Source organism: Rhinopithecus bieti, unplaced genomic scaffold, assembly GCF_001698545.2.
Source record: "Rhinopithecus bieti isolate Rb0 unplaced genomic scaffold, ASM169854v2 scaffold_13029, whole genome shotgun sequence".
NCBI lineage: Eukaryota > Metazoa > Chordata > Mammalia > Primates > Cercopithecidae > Rhinopithecus > Rhinopithecus bieti.
In genome coordinates, this window is record NW_016807982.1 from 3247182 (window position 1) to 3263210 (window position 16029).

At 52.6% G+C, this 16029-nt stretch overlaps 1 protein-coding gene across 1 annotated transcript in view; it reads left to right on the forward strand.

Annotated features, from left to right (window-relative positions):
- The window catches only part of TFAP2E (transcription factor AP-2 epsilon), a 30273-nt gene that overhangs the window by 2143 nt on the left and 12101 nt on the right, over nt 1–16029 (forward strand). The window contains exons 2-5 of the mRNA XM_017884424.1: nt 6578–7060; nt 7622–7673; nt 7780–7841; nt 9415–10043. Of these exons, the coding sequence (XP_017739913.1) occupies nt 6578–7060; nt 7622–7673; nt 7780–7841; nt 9415–10043 (1226 nt within the window). The remainder of the gene's footprint in view (nt 1–6577; nt 7061–7621; nt 7674–7779; nt 7842–9414; nt 10044–16029) is intronic.

The window sequence follows — 16029 nt, forward strand, 5'->3', positions numbered from 1 at the left end:
CTACAAAAGAAAAACAATTAGCCAGGCATGATGCCTTGTGCCTACAGTCCCTGCCACTCCCGAGACTGAGGCAAGAGGATCTTGAGCCCAGGGGTTTGAGGTTATAGTGAGCTATGATCACACTGCTGCATTCCAGCCTGGAAGACAGGGTGAGATCCTGTCTCAAAAAAAAAAAAAAAAAAAGTGTAAGCAGTGGCTTCTATGTGGGTACAAACACAGTGTGACTGGAGCATGAGAGCCCCTCAGACTGGCCAAACAATACAGGAAAGCTTACAGCAACTATGTGCTCTGAGACTTCAGGGTGGGGAGGGGCTTGCCGGGCAGACACGAAAAGGAACAGCAGGTACGAAGGCATGCAAGCTTGAGAACTGCGAGTAGTTTCTCACTCCGTGGTGTATAGAGTGTGACATGTGGAGCGGTGGAAGATGAGGTTGAACCAGTAGGCATGGACCAGATCCTACTATGCTGTGCTCAGAAGCTTAGACATGGAATCATGCTGAGAGATCAAACTGCAGTTTTGTTTTTTGTTTTGTTTCGTTTCGTTTCGTTTTGTTTTGTTTTAGAAACAGGGTCTCACTCTGTTGCCCAGCCTGATCTGGAAACTCATGGCCTCAAGCAATCCTTCTGCCTCAGCCGCCCAAAGTGCTGGGATTGTAGGCATGAGCCACCATCCCCGGACAGACTGCAAATTTGTTAGCAGATTGAATGTGATCCCGTTTGCATTTTGGGAAGATGATGCACTGCAAGAGGAATGGCTGAGCCAGGGAGCTCAGAGAGGAGGTGCTAAGTCTGAACTAAGCCAGTGGCAATGAGGTTGGAGAAGATGTAGGTAGTAGTTGACAGGCCTTGGTGATTAATTGGAAGTGAAGAGGGGTAAAGAAAAGGGCGGGTAGAACCAAGGATGACTCCCAGCTTCCTGATCTGGGAGACTGAGTGGATAATGGAGCATTCACTGTCACTGGGAACACTGGGACAGAAATAGATTTGTGCATACCACACACAACTCAGCTTGGTAAATGGCGAATTTGTGCTGCTCATGGAATATCCAATGGGTAGTTGCTTTCTATGGTCCGGAGCTCAGAGAGAGTCTGGGCGAGTGACAGATTTGGGAGCTGTCAGTATAGAGGGTCCCTAAAGTCAGGGGAGGGACTGAGATCATCTGGGGAAGTGAAAAGAGAAAGGTCCCAAAGAAAGTGACAGCCACCCATGGTCCCTACTGTCAGGGTGCTATCCCTCCCACAGTGGAGAAGTCAAACCCTGAAAAGCTTCCTAATGCAAGGCAGACAGTTCTGTGCTTAAATGAGGTATGGTCAGAATTCTGGCTTGCTCTTGGTATTTCAGCGGAGCGGGGAAAAGGGAGATCTGAGCTGCAGTTGTGAGATCTAACCACGAGGTGGCGCCTTGGCATCTCCTCGCGCCAGATTTCCCCAACCTGCAAACACTCAGCCTGGCCTGGAGCAGGAGGTGATCAAAGGCTGGGAGGATGAGGGTGGCTGTGTCAACAATAAAGGAGGCAGATCGGAGTTTTTTCTTAACATAAAATCCAAATGCAGCTCACGTTTTGAAAAGAGAGGGAGCCTTGGAGAAGAGCAGTATGCCAAGTGTGAAAAATGGGAGTCCACGTATGTTTGAGCACGCAACCCTATATGTCAATATATGTCCCATGTTCCTATGTGTGCTTGTCAATGTGGCCTCTGCCCCATGTGTACTTGTGTTTCCCATGAATGTCTCTGTGCAAGTTGTGTGCCCCATGTTCCCAAGGCTGTCTGCATGTGTACCCCACTGCACCCCAGGCCTCCACACGTGTGCATGTGTCCCAGGGAGCAGACAACCAGAAATCTCCACCTCCATGCCTCAGAGAGTGAGGAGTCCCTTGGCGCTGAAAGAAGTAGTTCCCAGAGTCTGAAATCATGGGACTGTGACGTTTTAGGGAGCCTCAAAGCAGCAGCAAACCATGGAGAACATTCCTCTCCCCAGTAGCCATAATCAAAATCACTCATTTATCAGATGAGCTCTTCAGATTATACCCGGGCCCTATGTGTAGCTACCCAGGATTGTGTTCACGTAGAGCCTTCCTAAAGGATCCCTTAATAGGCCAATGAATTCATAACATCATCCATTGATTTGTTTATCATTTACAGTATTTAATAAGCATTAATTGATTACCTGCCATGCACCAAGCACAGTGCTGGATACATTTTCTGTTTCTCCTTTAATCCTGTGAAGCAGTTCCTGAAAGAGGAAAAGAAAGTTAGTCACAACTGCAGAGTGTGGAATGCTCATTAGAATGTTTGAACTCTTTTTTTCCCTGAAGATGGGTTATGGGGAGCCCTAGGAAAGTTTTCAGTAGGGAGGTAACATGGTCTAGTCACTCTTGTTGCTGAATGGAGTTGAAAATGGATCAGAATAGATACAAATAAAGTCAGGAGATCAGTTAGAGAGTCATTGCAGGCCGGGCGCGGTGGCTCAAGCCTGTAATCTCAGCACTTTGGGAGGCCGAGACGGGTGGATCACGAGGTCAGGAGTTCGAGACCATCCTGGCTAACACAGTGAAACCCCGTCTCTACTAAAAAATTCAAAAGCTAGCCGGGCGAGGTGGCTGGTGCCTGTAGTCCCAGCTACTCGGGAGGCTGAGGCAGGAGAATGGCGTAAACCCGGGAGGCGGAGCTTGCAGTGAGCTGAGATCCGGCCACTGCACTCCAGCCTGGGCGACAGAGCGAGACTCCGTCTCAAAAAAAAAAAAAAAAAAAGAGAGTTATTGCAATGGCCTAGATAGTGGTTCTCAAACTTTAGTGTGCCTCTGAGTCACCTTAAGGACTTATTAATAATACAGGTTGCTGGGCTCCACCCCCAGAGTTACTGACTCAGAAGGTCATGAGTGGGATCCAAGAACTGGGACTTCTAGCAAGCTCCCAGATATTGTTGGTGATGCTGGTCCAGGAACCACACTTTGGCTGTGTTGCCCAGGCTGGTCTCAAACTCCTGGGCTCAAGGGATCACACTTTGAGAGCCACTGGTCTATGAGTAAGAGTAAGGTAGTTTAAGGTGCTGAGACGGGTGCATTGTGCCCTCTGGGATACTTGCCTCAATTCTCCACTACATACCTTCCATGAGTGGATGTCTAAGGGTTAGAAATGGCAACACTCCATAAGGATTAGCTTGTGCGGGTTAAGAAAAGGTCCTAGGCTCTTCTGGGATGACTAGCAAGTTTTGAACTTGAAGAAGGGTGGTGTCATTTATGAAACTACAGAGCAAAGGAGGAGAAGCAGGTTGGGGTTGGTGGTGGGGATGGTGGAGGAGATGTTGAGTTCAGTGTTGGACTTGGAAAATTTCAGATGGCTGCAATCTGCAATGAGATGTCTGGAGAAAATATGCAGCTGGCAGCTGTGTCTATGGGTCTGGATCCCTCACTCGTGATCCAGGCCAGAGATAACACAGTTGGGAGATAACAGCAGACAGGTAGTTATTAAAGACTTGGGCTGGGCATGGTGGGTCATGCCTGTAATCCCAGCACTTAGGGAGGCTGAGGCGGGCAATCACTTGAGGTCAGGAGTTCGAGACCAGCCTGGCCAACATGGTGAAACCCTGTCTCTACTAAAAATACAAAAATTAGCCGGGCGTGGTGGTGGGCCCTTGTAATCCCAGTTACTCAGGAAACTGAGGCATGAGAATTCCTTGAACCCAGGAGGTGGAGGTTGCAGTGAGCCAAGAGTGCACCACTGCACTCCAGCCCAGGCAACAGAGTAAGACTCTGTATTAAAAAAAAAAAAAAAAAGGACTTGAGAGGCGATGAGCTCACTCATGAAGAGTAGAGATAGGAAGAAAAAGCAGAAGCTTCTCCGCTCTGAGAAAGAGTTACTGACATTAAGCATGTAGGTGAAAGAGAAACAGAAAAGAAAACAGAAATGGTCAGAGGAGGAGAATGAGGCAAGAAGGGGCTATCAAAGCTGTAGGAAGTAGATTGGGGAAACCCAAGGAAGCCACAGACAGGCAGCACATCCCATCACTCTGGCCTTCCCAAGCTGCTGGAGAGAGCAGGGGCATCCCTGCAGCTGGGCACAGGCATCATCTCCTTTGCTGCTCCTAGACTTCTCCCAAAGGAGTCAGTCCACCAACTTCTATTCACGCACTGATACCTGTCCTGGAGCTTGACTTCTGATGCCATGTGGTTGGGGCTGAGAGAGGGAGGAAGAGGGTGTTGCCACAGACTCCCTCATATATAGATACACACACAAACACACTCCTGATCTCTGACCAATCTTGGGCAGGAAATTTGCAGAGCTTCCCAATTCTGCTTCATCCACCACCCTTGCTGGCGGTTCCAGACTTCGGAAAGTTCTTAATGATGAATCCTTGGCTTCTAGCCTCCTTCTTTCCCCACCGCTCCCCAGGCTGAGATCATCCAGCCCTGAGCTTTGCACCCGCCATGCGCCTTCTGGGATACCCACTTAGAACCATACATTCCATGAGTTAATGGTGTCACTATCACTGCTTCTTCTATATCAGTAATTTTACCTTAATCTTCTCATTTACTACTTCACAAAAAGGGACCTTAAAAAAACTAGTCTTCTCTGCCTTCCCCTGCTTTTTTATTGGTGTTGTCAAAGTTGCAGAAACTGAGATCACAGAGGAAACGGGACGTAGCTAGGATCACACAGTCAGCCAGAGTCAGGACTAAATCCAAGCCCTGGAGTGTGAGGCAGTAGAGAATAGTGATTCTGAGCAGAAAGGGGCCAAGGGCAGATTACCCTAGCTCTGCCACTTAGCTGCTTGACCTTGGGCAAGCCATTTAACCTCTCCATGCCTCACCCCTCCCCTGAAAATGGGGATGATATGGGTATCTCTTTCCTAGAGCTGCTGTGAGTGTTAAATAACCCGATATTCATGAAGCACTTTGCACAGAGGCTGGCACATTCTGTAATAAGTCTGCTGTGATTATTTCTACTTTGCCCTGGTCTGCACATCTTCTTGCTTTTAGAAACATCTTCCTTCTGCTTCTTAATTTCTGTTCTCCTTAGCATTCCTCTCATTTGTCCATCTTTAATCCCTGTCTCTGCTTCTCAGGAGGGGAGGGTTGGGTTTGGGGAGAAAGAAAGAGTGAGTGACTATAAACTGGAACTTGCTTGACAGCCAGGGAGTGCCTGCCATGGTAACACACAAACATGTAGCCTGTGCATGTTAGCGTAACAATCACATGGCATCCATGCTAGTCAGTTACACACAGTCACTCATCAGTCTCTGGGTATCTCATGCCCACACTCAATCGGCCCAGGTCCCCTGGGGCTTCAGAACTATCTTGGCCCCTGGTCAGGTGGAGCTAATACCCAAATCCATCCCAGGTAAGTCTCTCTGTCTGGCCAGCTTGTGTCTCCAACTCCCTCAGAGCCTGGTTTGGCGTTGGAAGTTTTCAGCCTAGGAAGCCTGAGTGAAGTGGGCGCCTTCGAGGGATTTTGATCCAGAACCATTCAGGAGAGACTGTGGTAGACCCCCTACACACACACACACTGGCACACCTGTGCACATGAGCAGATAGGCTTGAGTCTGCAGCTCACAAACTTATTCCACGTTCCCGATTGCCCACCTCATCCAAAGTCTCTTGAGGTGCTTAGAGAAAGGATTGATACCGATTTTACCGAGGAAGCTGAGGTCAGCGAAGAATAGTGCTTTGCTTAAAGGCAAGGATGCGATAGAGCCGAACAAATGAGGGCCCTTGCGTCCCAGCCTCGAATCTTTCTGTTTCACTGCAGCTGCGAGCTGCGAGCCCAGAAGGCGGCTCAGATCAACGTGGGCTGAACTCACGCCCCCCACTCACCCTACCCGATCCCGCCAAAGCCATTGCCTCCCCTTTGGCGGCCGCTGGGGAAAAAGGAGAGAACTGCCATAGCTTGTCTCTTTAATGCGCGCCCCCGGAGGCCCGGCGCGCCCCCGCCACTATAACTGGAGTGCATGGAGCAGGCTACGCTCAGAGGAGGAAGGGCGGGCGCTGGGCACCCGTTGACCGACTTTTCCAAGTGCGATCAGTGCCTGTCCGTCCTGCCTCCATGGACCCGCACTGGAACGGCCACCGCTGAGGACCCTACGCGCACTAGGATCCCGGCTGGGTCGCACCCGGCTACCGCACCGTGACCCCCGCCGGCTGTGCCGGCTCCCCGCGCCTCTGCCCGCAGCGCTCGCCGTCGGGCTAGGGCTCCGCTGCCGCCACGCCTCGCGCCCCGCACTCACCACCCCATGCTGGTGCACACCTACTCTGCCATGGTGAGTAGTCTCGGGCCCAGGACATACTCGGCCGGGGTATCGGGGCGCCTGAGTGCTGGACTTTCCAACCCTCCTGCCCCGCGCCAACGAAATCTCAGAGGGAGGAGGCCGTAGGGACTCCGCCAGCTGAGAACGCTATGCGCAAGTGACCGCTGTCCCCAGCCTGAGGCTCCTGCGCTCGCGGGTGGCTGGGAAATAAACCTCCGGCCCTAGGAAGCGGGAGGGAGGGCGGCTGGACCCACCCGAGCTGAGGAGGAGCCTTCTGGGCTGGGGTCCTTTCAGGTGCCAGTGGATCACCTAACGCACACCTCTTCTTCCTCAGGAGCGCCCCGACGCGCTGGGCGCAGCGGCCGGCGGGCCCCGCCTGTCGTCTCTGCCCCAGGCGGCCTACGGGCCGGCGCCCCCGCTCTGCCACACGCCAGCCGCCGCAGCTGCCGCCGACTTCCAGCCGCCCTACTTCCCGCCGCCCTACCCGCAGCCACCGCTGCCCTACGGTCAGGCGCCCGACGCCGCCACAGCCTTTCCCCACCTGGCAGGGGACCCGTATGGCGGCCTGACGCCCCTGGCGCAGCCGCAGCCTCCTCAGGCCGCTTGGGCAGCGCCCCGCGCAGCCGCCCGCGCCCACGAGGAGCCACCCGGCCTGCTGGCACCGCCCGCCCGCGCCCTGGGCCTTGACCCGCGCCGTGACTACGCCGCCGCTGTGCCCCGGCTCCTGCACAGCCTGGCCGACGGCGCGCACGGCCTGGCAGACGCACCGCTCGGCCTTCCGGGGCTGGCGGCGGCCCACGGTCTGGAGGACCTGCAGGTGAGACCTGAGGGGTCCGGGATCGGTCGGGACTGGCCGCGGTGGTTTACTACCATGGCTGGAGGCAGAAGGTGACAAATGCAGGAACCCGACTTTTCTCCCAGCTCGCCACATCTCACTGGTGACTCCGAGGATGCGTCCCACCTCCTGGGTTAGACGTTGCCTGGCCATCTTTGCCTGGCCAGACGTTGTCTGGCACTGAGTCCGCCAGCAGTGCCTGGGTGGCAGCAACCCTCGGCAGGGACCGAATCACTTCTTTTCTCCCCGCTAGGCCGTTGAGCCACGTATGGCATCCATGGGGTAGCCTGCACCTGGGGCCAAGAGAGACATAGTAGTTACCGGTCTAAGGTTCAAAATTTCCTTTTTGCACTTCACGGTGAGATACCCAGGGCTCCAGCTCGGTGCCTAGACATGGCGATTCCTGGGCCTGCCCGTCGCCGCCCCAAGCGAAGGTGGTGCGGGTTGGGCGGAGAAAACAGGGACCTGGGGTGGCAGGGGCTTGGGAAGCCATGGGCGCCTAGGGCTTTATGCGCCCTCACCGCCACCCTCTGCTATTTGCAGGCGACGGATGAGCTGGGAATGAGCCTCCTAGACCAGTCCGTGATCAAGAAAGGTAAGGAATGGTGTGTATCTGTCAGGGCAGAGCCGGGCGAGATGGTGCAGGCCCCGGGTGCACAGATCCATTTTCTTCACCAGCCGTGCCTCCTATGTGTCGCCAGGCTGGGTGTCCACCAGGCAGTCTTCCCGGCCCAGCCAGCGGTTAGGCAGAGGTGCTGGCTTGGTGAGTTTGCCCAGCACCCTGTGGCCTGGGGTGGGCCTGAGCGGGTCAGCCTTCACTGGGCTGCAGCACTGGGAGCCTGGCCTCTCCCTGCCGAGGGGGGGCACTCTTGTAGATCTGGAGTTGATGTGCAGAACAAGTTAAACCACTTCCCTGTTTCCCTAAAAGGTGGGAATGGAAGTGCTGTTCCCACGGAGCTGGGGAAATGATTTTCACTTTACAGAGCCTTAGCATTTGGGAGCCTGGCAGGCACTTTCTTCCCCTCCCTTCTCCTTCCTTCCCGGCAGGGCCTTGGAGGCCTCTGGGGGAATTTTCTTTCTGTGGGAGTCTCTTGCAGCATTTAGACTTAGGGGAGCTGGTGTGTGAATACTGTGTGTTAGGGTGTATGCACCTGAGTCAGGGCCTACCTGCTCCTGGGTGTCTGTGTCTGTGTGAGTTCAGGGTCCTGTGCGTGTCTGAAATGTTCCCTTCATGGGTGTCCTAGTATTTCTTGGAGTGTGTGTCTGTTTCTGTGAATGTGTTTGTGAGGTGTGTCTCTGTGTGCGGGTGTGCATTTCTCTGCATGTGGGGGTCTCAATGTGTACAGTATCTCTGTGGTGTCCTGCACTTTGTTCTTTGGTATCTGAGGATTTCCAAGCATGCGAGGGTCCTCTCTGTGTATATACAGGAGTATTTGTGTGACTCCTGGCATTAGTAAAATCCAGGGACACCCACCTTTTCTGGCCTGAGGACCAAGTTCTGGCCATGCCAGGGGAAGGTGAGAGACAGACAAAAAGAGAGACAGCCAGAAAGGAGCAGAGACTCAGAGGGACCCAGGCATTGGGTAGCAGCCTCCTTACCTTTGGGGCAGGTAGGGGAAAGAATTCAGAGATGCACATGAGCCTGCGGTGCCCCAGGCAGGCACTGCTCCCACAGGATTTGGCTCGAGTTGTTTTTCAAACGAATGAATTCAAGCCTGGGCTCTATTTGCCCTCCACTTGTTCTCAGGGGAGGCCAGGGTGGAAGTGGTGGTGGCAGGGCTGGGGCTGGACTTCCAGGAGCTGGGGCTGAGTTACCAGGAGTTGGGGGTTGGCCGGATGGCCTGGAGTGTGTAGGGAGAAAGATGAGGCAACAGGGCAGGAAGTTGGGGGGGGTGGAATTGGGGCTGTGTCCTGTGTCTCTTGGAACTGGGGGCTTGGGAAAGACACTAGGAAGCGGGCTGCAGCGCCCCTCTACTGGTGGGGCTTGGTTGGCTTACTGGACAGCGCCTTTCTTGACCCCTGAAGAAAGAGAGCCGTCTGCAGTGGGCAAAAGCCTGCCTGGACTTCCTGGCCACCAGAAATATGAGCATGGTGGTGGTCCCCAGTTCCCTACTCACACTTGGGCTCAAGAGACTGAGAGTCTAGGTTCACTGACTCCCTGAGAAAGGCTAAGACCCTGCATTTTAGAAAGGGGCTTGGGGATCTCTGCCCTGCGCAAGGGTAGAAGGATCAGCTGGTGCTCTGAGCACTTTAACCCGGAACCCAGTCCAAAGCCGAGACAGGAGACTGGATGTGAGGCCTTCCCAGAGCTGGTTTCTCTCAAACAAGACTCCTAGATCCTGGGGGTGCGCCGAAATCCTCCAAAGCAGTGCAAAGAACACAAGGAGAGTGCGAACATCCCGGGTGCGGCGCGCTGGCTCCCTGGAGCGGGACCGGGCGGGGCCGCTCGGACTAGCGTGCCCAACCGCGGGACCCCAGCGCCAGCGGGACCCCAGCGCCAGCGGGACCCCAGCGCCAGCGGGACCCCAGCGCCAGCGGGACCCCAGCGCCAGCGGGCGTGTGGCAGAGTGGAGCGAGTGGAGCGCCGGCGACCTGAGCGGAGACTGCGCCCTGGACGCCTCAGCCTAGACGTCGAGTTACAGCCCGCGGCGCTGCAGCAAAGGGGAAGGGGCAGCAGCCCGGCACAGCTGGATCCGGAGGTCGTGACCCAGGGGGAAGCGTGGGCGGGCGACCTAGGGCAGGCGGCGAGGCCGGTGGGCTCCTTGCTCCCTGGAGCCGCCCCTCCCCACACCCCCGCTCGGCGCCCCCGGCAGTTTTCACCTTGGCCCTCCGCGGTCACTGCGGGACTCGGAGTCGCCGCCAGCCCCGTGGGGAGTGAATTAGCGCCCTCCTTCGTCCTCTGCCCTTCCGACAGCACGCGGAACCCCTGTCCTGTCCCACAGACCTTCGGCGTCCGCCGAGTGCGGTACTGGAGCCTGCCCCGCCAGGGCCCTGGAATCAGAGAAAGTCGCTCTTTGGCCACCAGAAGCATCGGATCCCTGCAGTCCCTCCAGCCTGGGCGGGAGGGGCGGCTGCGTCGCTGAAGGTTGGGGTCCTTGGTGCTAAAGGGAGGCAGCTGCAGCCTCAGCCCCACCCCAGAAGCGGCCTTCACATCTCGGCAGTGGGGGTTCTCGGGCTTCGACTTGGCCAGTGCCGCCTGGAGCACGTAGGGCCCAGACCTGTGTTGCAAAAGCTTCGCTGACTGCAGGCGAGTGTCCGGGAGGGGCGGCCAGGCGAAGCCCCGGCTTCTTACCACACACTTCCGGGTCGCCCGCCAGTTGCACCCGCGATATTGGGCAGGAGATGGCAGGACTGAGGCAGACCCTAGGCGAATAAGAGAGCCCTCCATTTCCTGCCCACATTTGTCACCTCCAGTTTTGCAACTTATCCCAGAGACACAGAAAGCAAGCAGGACTGGTGGGGAGACGGAGCTTAACGAGAATATTTTCCAGCCGAGAAGGGCAGTGAGCAGGGGCTGTATGGGACGCGGAAAGGGCTCAGAGGAGGCGCGGTGAGTGCCCGAGGTTGGGTGAGTGCCTAGAGGAGAGATAGTTGAACCGGGCTCAGGAGGTGCTTAGTGCGTGTTTGTTGAATTAATGAGTGATGGGTTGTGAAGTCTGAGTGCACTGAAAGAGGGGGTGTGTAAAAAGGGCTACTTTCATCACACATGTGCAAATGCCCTCCCTGTGGAAAAGCCAGACAGGTTAAAAAGGTTACAAACAAATTAGCCGGGCAAGGTGGTGCGAGCCTGTAGTCCCAGCTACTCGGGAGGCTGAGCCAGGAGAATCGCTTGAACCCGGGAGGCGGAGATTGCAGTGAGCCAAGATCGCGCCACTGCACTCCAGCCTGGCGACAGAGCGAGATTCCGTCTCCAAAAAAAGAAAAAGAAAAAAAAAAGTTACAAACCGTGTGTGGGTTTCAGGCTATACAACCAGAGCTGGAGGGGAGTGGTCAAGGATGAGAACTGAGATGGATCCCTCATTCCCTCTGCAGGAGAGTGGGTGGTTACCTACTTGAGGGTGGGGAATCCCTCTCCTCAGGCTCAGCTGTCCAATCTCAGGGGATCTCTAGGACAGGAGCTGATGTAAACAGTAGCCCTCTTCCCTGCTGTCTTTGGCCCTGGAGAAGGAGGAGGAAGCTGGGGAGGGTCTCCACTTCCCAGAGAATCTCTAAGCAGCCAGGACATGGGTGAGATGAGTGAGATACTGACCTCTGGGACAGAATTTGAGAGGGTGCCAAAAAACTCAGTAATCAAGATAAATAGGCCTGGGCGCCATGGCTCACACCTGTAATCCCAGTACTTTCGGAGGCCGGATCACTTGAGGTCAAGAGTTCGAGACCAGCCTAGCCAACATGGTGAAACCCTGTCTCTACTAAAAATACAAAGATTAGCCCAGTGTGGTGGCGCTCGCCTGTAATCCCAGCTACTCAAGAGATTGAGGTAGGAGAATTGCTTGACTCAGGAGGCAGAGGTTGCAGTGAGCCAAGATCATGCCACTGCACTCCAGCCTGGGCAACAGAGTGAGACTATCTCAGAAAAAAAAAAAAAAAAAAAAAAAAAAAGAGGCTGGGCAGCACGGTGGCTCACACCCTGTTGTAATCCCAGCACTTTGGGAGGCTGAGGCAGGTGGATCACCTGAGGTCTGGAGTTCAAGACCAGCCTGGCCAATATGGTGAAACCCCATCTCTACTAAAAATACAAAAATTAGCTGGGTAGGGTGGCAGGCACCTGTAATCCCAGCTACTCCGGAGGCTGAGGCAGGAGAATCACTTGAACCTAAGGGGTGGAGGCTGCAGTGAGCCAAGATCACGCCATTGCACTCTAGCCTGGACAACAAGAGCAAAACTCTGTCTCAAAAAAATATATTTTTATTTATTTATTTATTTTTGAGACACAGTTTTACTTTCTCGCCCAGGTTGGGGTGGAGCACCACGATCTCAGCTCACTGCAACCTCTGCCTCCCAGATTCTTGTACCTCAGCCTCCCAAATAGCTGGGATTACAAGTACCCGCCACCACGCCCAGCTAATTTTTTTATTTTTAGTAGAGGCGGGGTTTCATCATATTGGCCAGGCTGGTCTCGAACTCCTGACCTCAAGTGACCTGCTCGCTTCAGCCTCCCAAAGTGCTGGGATTACAGGCATGAGCCACCACACTTGGCCTTTTTAAATGAAAATAGTGCAAAAATCCATGATAAACAAAATATCAAAAATTTACAGAATCTGAACTTGCACTTCCACAACCCTTTCTCACTTGCCTCCCAGGCTACTTACTCTCTGCCCCAGAAAGCAACTTTAAAAATGTGCAGATAGGCCGGGCGCGGTGGCTCAAGCCTGTAATCCCAGCACTTTGGGAGGCCGAGACGGGTGGATCACGAGGTCAGGAGATCGAGACCATCCTGGCTAACACGGTGAAAACCCGTCTCTACTAAAAAAATACAAAATCTAGCCGGGCGAGGTGGCAGGCGCCTGTAGTCCCAGCTACTCTGGAGGCTGAGGCAGGAGAATGGTGTAAACCCGGGAGGCGGAGCTTGCAGTGAGCTGAGATCCGGCCACTGCACTCCAGCCCGGGCGACAGAGCAAGACTCCGTCTCAAAAAAAAAAAAGTACAAAAAAATTAGCCAGGCGTGGTGGTGCACACACACCTGTAGTCCCAGCTACTCAGGAGGCTGAGACAGGAAAATCGCTTGAACCCAGGAGGCGGAGGTTGCAGTGAGCCAAGATCGCGCCATTGCACTCCAGCCTGTGCAACAAGAGCAAAACTCCGTCTTAAAAAAAAAGAAAGAAACCCTCCGGCAGTTGATGAGAAGGAAACTTAGTCAGCAGGTCCCAGCAGGGGAGATGAGGAAACTCTAGGGAGGACATTTGCACATGTTGCGCCCCAGTGTAGGCTGGGGAGCAGGTCACTACCCCTCCCGTCTACCTTCCTCTTGCTCCAACCCCTTCAAGCTTTGGACCAGTGGTACCCTAAGTGTAGTGTAAGCAACCACATGCATCAGGACCCCCAGGAGATGCTTGTTAAAAATGCAAATTTCTTGGGCACCACCCCACATTGATTGCATGAGAACCCTGGAAGTATGGCCCTGGAACTTGCATTTTTTAACTGATTTACTGAGGTAAAATTTACATACCTAAAATTTACACATTGTAAGAATTTAATTTGATGATTTTTAATAAATGTAGAGTTGTGTAACCATTACCACAATTCATTTTGAGGCATTTCTGTCATTCCCAGAAGTTCCCATTTGTAGCTAATCCCCATTCTCACCCCAAGCCTTAGACCACTACTGATCTGCTTTCTGTCCGTAAATTTGCGTATTCTGGACATGTTCTATAAATAGAATATATAAATATGCAGACTTTTGCATCAAGCTCCTTTTGCTTAGCATAATGTTTTTGAGGCTCGCCCCAAACATTATACTAAGTAAAAGAAGCAGCAATAAAAAGAAACAAACTATTATCAGCAGCTTGTTTCTTTTTCTTGCTGCGTAGTATGCCATTGTATGGGTGTAACATATTTTGTTTATCCGTTGGTCAGTTGATGGGTACTTGGGCTGCTTCCACTTTTTAGCTGTCTTGAATAATGTTGCTGTGAACATTCACATACATGCCTTAGTGTAGACATATATTTTTAGTGCTTTTGAGTAAATTCCTAGGAGTGGAATTGCTGGATTATATGGTCGGTTTAGGTTTAATTTTTAAGAAACTGTCAAGCTGTTTTCTAAAGTGCTGTATTATTTTGCATTCTCACCAGCAATGTGTGAGGGTTCCACTTTTCCACATCCTACACTCAGAATTGTCTTTTTTTTTTTTTTTTTTTTTTTTTTTTTTTTTTTTGGAGTTTCACTGGAGTTTCACTGCCCAGGCTGGAGTGCAATGATGCGATCTCAGCTCACCGCAACCTCCGCCTCCTGGGTTCAAGTGATTCTCCTGCCTCAGCCTCCCGAGTAGCTGGGATTACAGGCATGCACCACCACACCCGGCTAATTTTGTATTTTAGTAGAGAGGGGTTTCTCCATGTTGGCCAGGCTGGTCCTGAACTCCTGACCTCAGGTGATCCACCCACCTTGGCCTCCCAAAATGCTGGGATTACAGGCATGAACCACCGCGCCTGGCCTTTTTTGTTTATTTATTGTTTTGAGACAGAGTGTCGCTCTGTCACCCAGGGTGGAGTGCCGTGGCACAATCTTGGCTCACTGTAACTTCTGCCTCATGGGTTCAAGTGATTCTCCTGCCTCAGTCTCCCCAGCAGCTAGGATTACAGGCACGCACCACCACACCCGGCTAATTTTTGTGAACTCCTGACCTCATGATCCATCCACCTCGGTCTCCCAAAGTGCTGGGATTACAGGCATGAACCACTGTGCCTGGCCCCTGTCTTTTTTATTATAACCATCAAGTAGTATCTCAGTATAGTTTTAATTTGCATTTTCCTAATGACTAATAATGTTAAGAACTTTTTCATGTACTTATTAACCGTTCATCTCTCATTTTTAGTGAAATGTCTATTTACATATTTGGACCATTTTCTATTTAGGTTGCTATCTTATTGTTGAGTTATAAGAATTATTTATATATTCTGAATACAGTCCTTTATCAGATAGATGATTTGAAAATATTTTCTTTCAGTTTGTGGCTTATCTTTTCTTCTCTATTTTAAAATTTTAATTTTTTTTTTACATATTTAAAATTATCTTTTTTTTTTTTTTCATAGAAACAGGGTCCTGCTACGTTGCCCAGGCTGGTCTCAAAGTCCTGGCTCAAGTGATCTTCCTGCCTTGGCCTCTCTAAGTGCTGAGGTTACAAGTGTGAGCAACTGCTCATAACCTCTTTTTTTTTTTAATTAAAAATTTTTTTAGAGATAAGTCTCACTATGTTGTCCAAGCTGGAGTTTGTTGGCTATTTACAGGTAAGATCATAGCACACTGCAACCTCGAACTCCTGAATGCAAGTGGTCCCCCTGCCAGAGCCTCTCAAGTAACTGGGACTACATCTTCATGCTACCACACCATGCTATTTTCTTTTTTTTTTTTTTTTTTTTTGAGACGGAGTCTTGCTCTGTCGCCCAGGCTGGAGTGCAGTGGCGCGATCTCGGCTCACTGCAAGCTCCGCCTCCAGGGTTCACGCCATTCTCCTGCCTCAACCTCCAAGTAGCTGGGACTACAGGCGCCGCCACCTCGCCCGGCTAGTTTTTTGTATTTTTAGTAGAGACGGGGTTTCACCGTGTTAGCCAGGATGGTCTCGATCTCCTGACCTCGTGATCCGCCCACCTCGGCCTCCCAAAGTGCTGGGATTACAGACGTGAGCCACCGCGCCCGGCTTATTAATACTATCTTTTGAGGTGCAAAAGTTTTAGACTTTGATGAAGTCCAATTTATCATCATTTTCCTTCCTTCCTTCCTTCTTTCTTTTTCCTTCTTTCCTTCTTTCCTTCCTTCCCCCTTCCCTCCTTCCCTCCTTCCCACCTTCCCTCCTTCCCTCCTTCCCACCTTCCCTCCTTCCCTCCTTCCCTCCTTCCTTCCTTTCTTCCTCTCTTTCTCTCTTTCTTTCCCACTCTTGCTCTGTTGCCCAGGCTGGAGTGCAGTGGCGCTGTCTTGGCTCACTGCAACCTCCACCTCCCGGGTTCAAGGGATTCTCCTGCCTCAGCCTCCAGAGTAGCTGAGATTACATGTGAGCGCCACCATGCTGGGCTAATTTTTGTATTTTTAGTAGAAACGGGGTTTCACCATGTTGGCCAAGCTGCTCTCAAAACTCCCGACTTTAGGCCGGGCGCGGTGGCTCAAGCCTGTAATCCCAGCACTTTGGGAGGCCGAGACGGGCGGATCACGAGGTCAGGAGATCGAGACCATCCTGGCTAACACGGTGAAACCCCGTCTCTACTAAAAAAATACAAAAAACTAGCCGGGCGTGGTG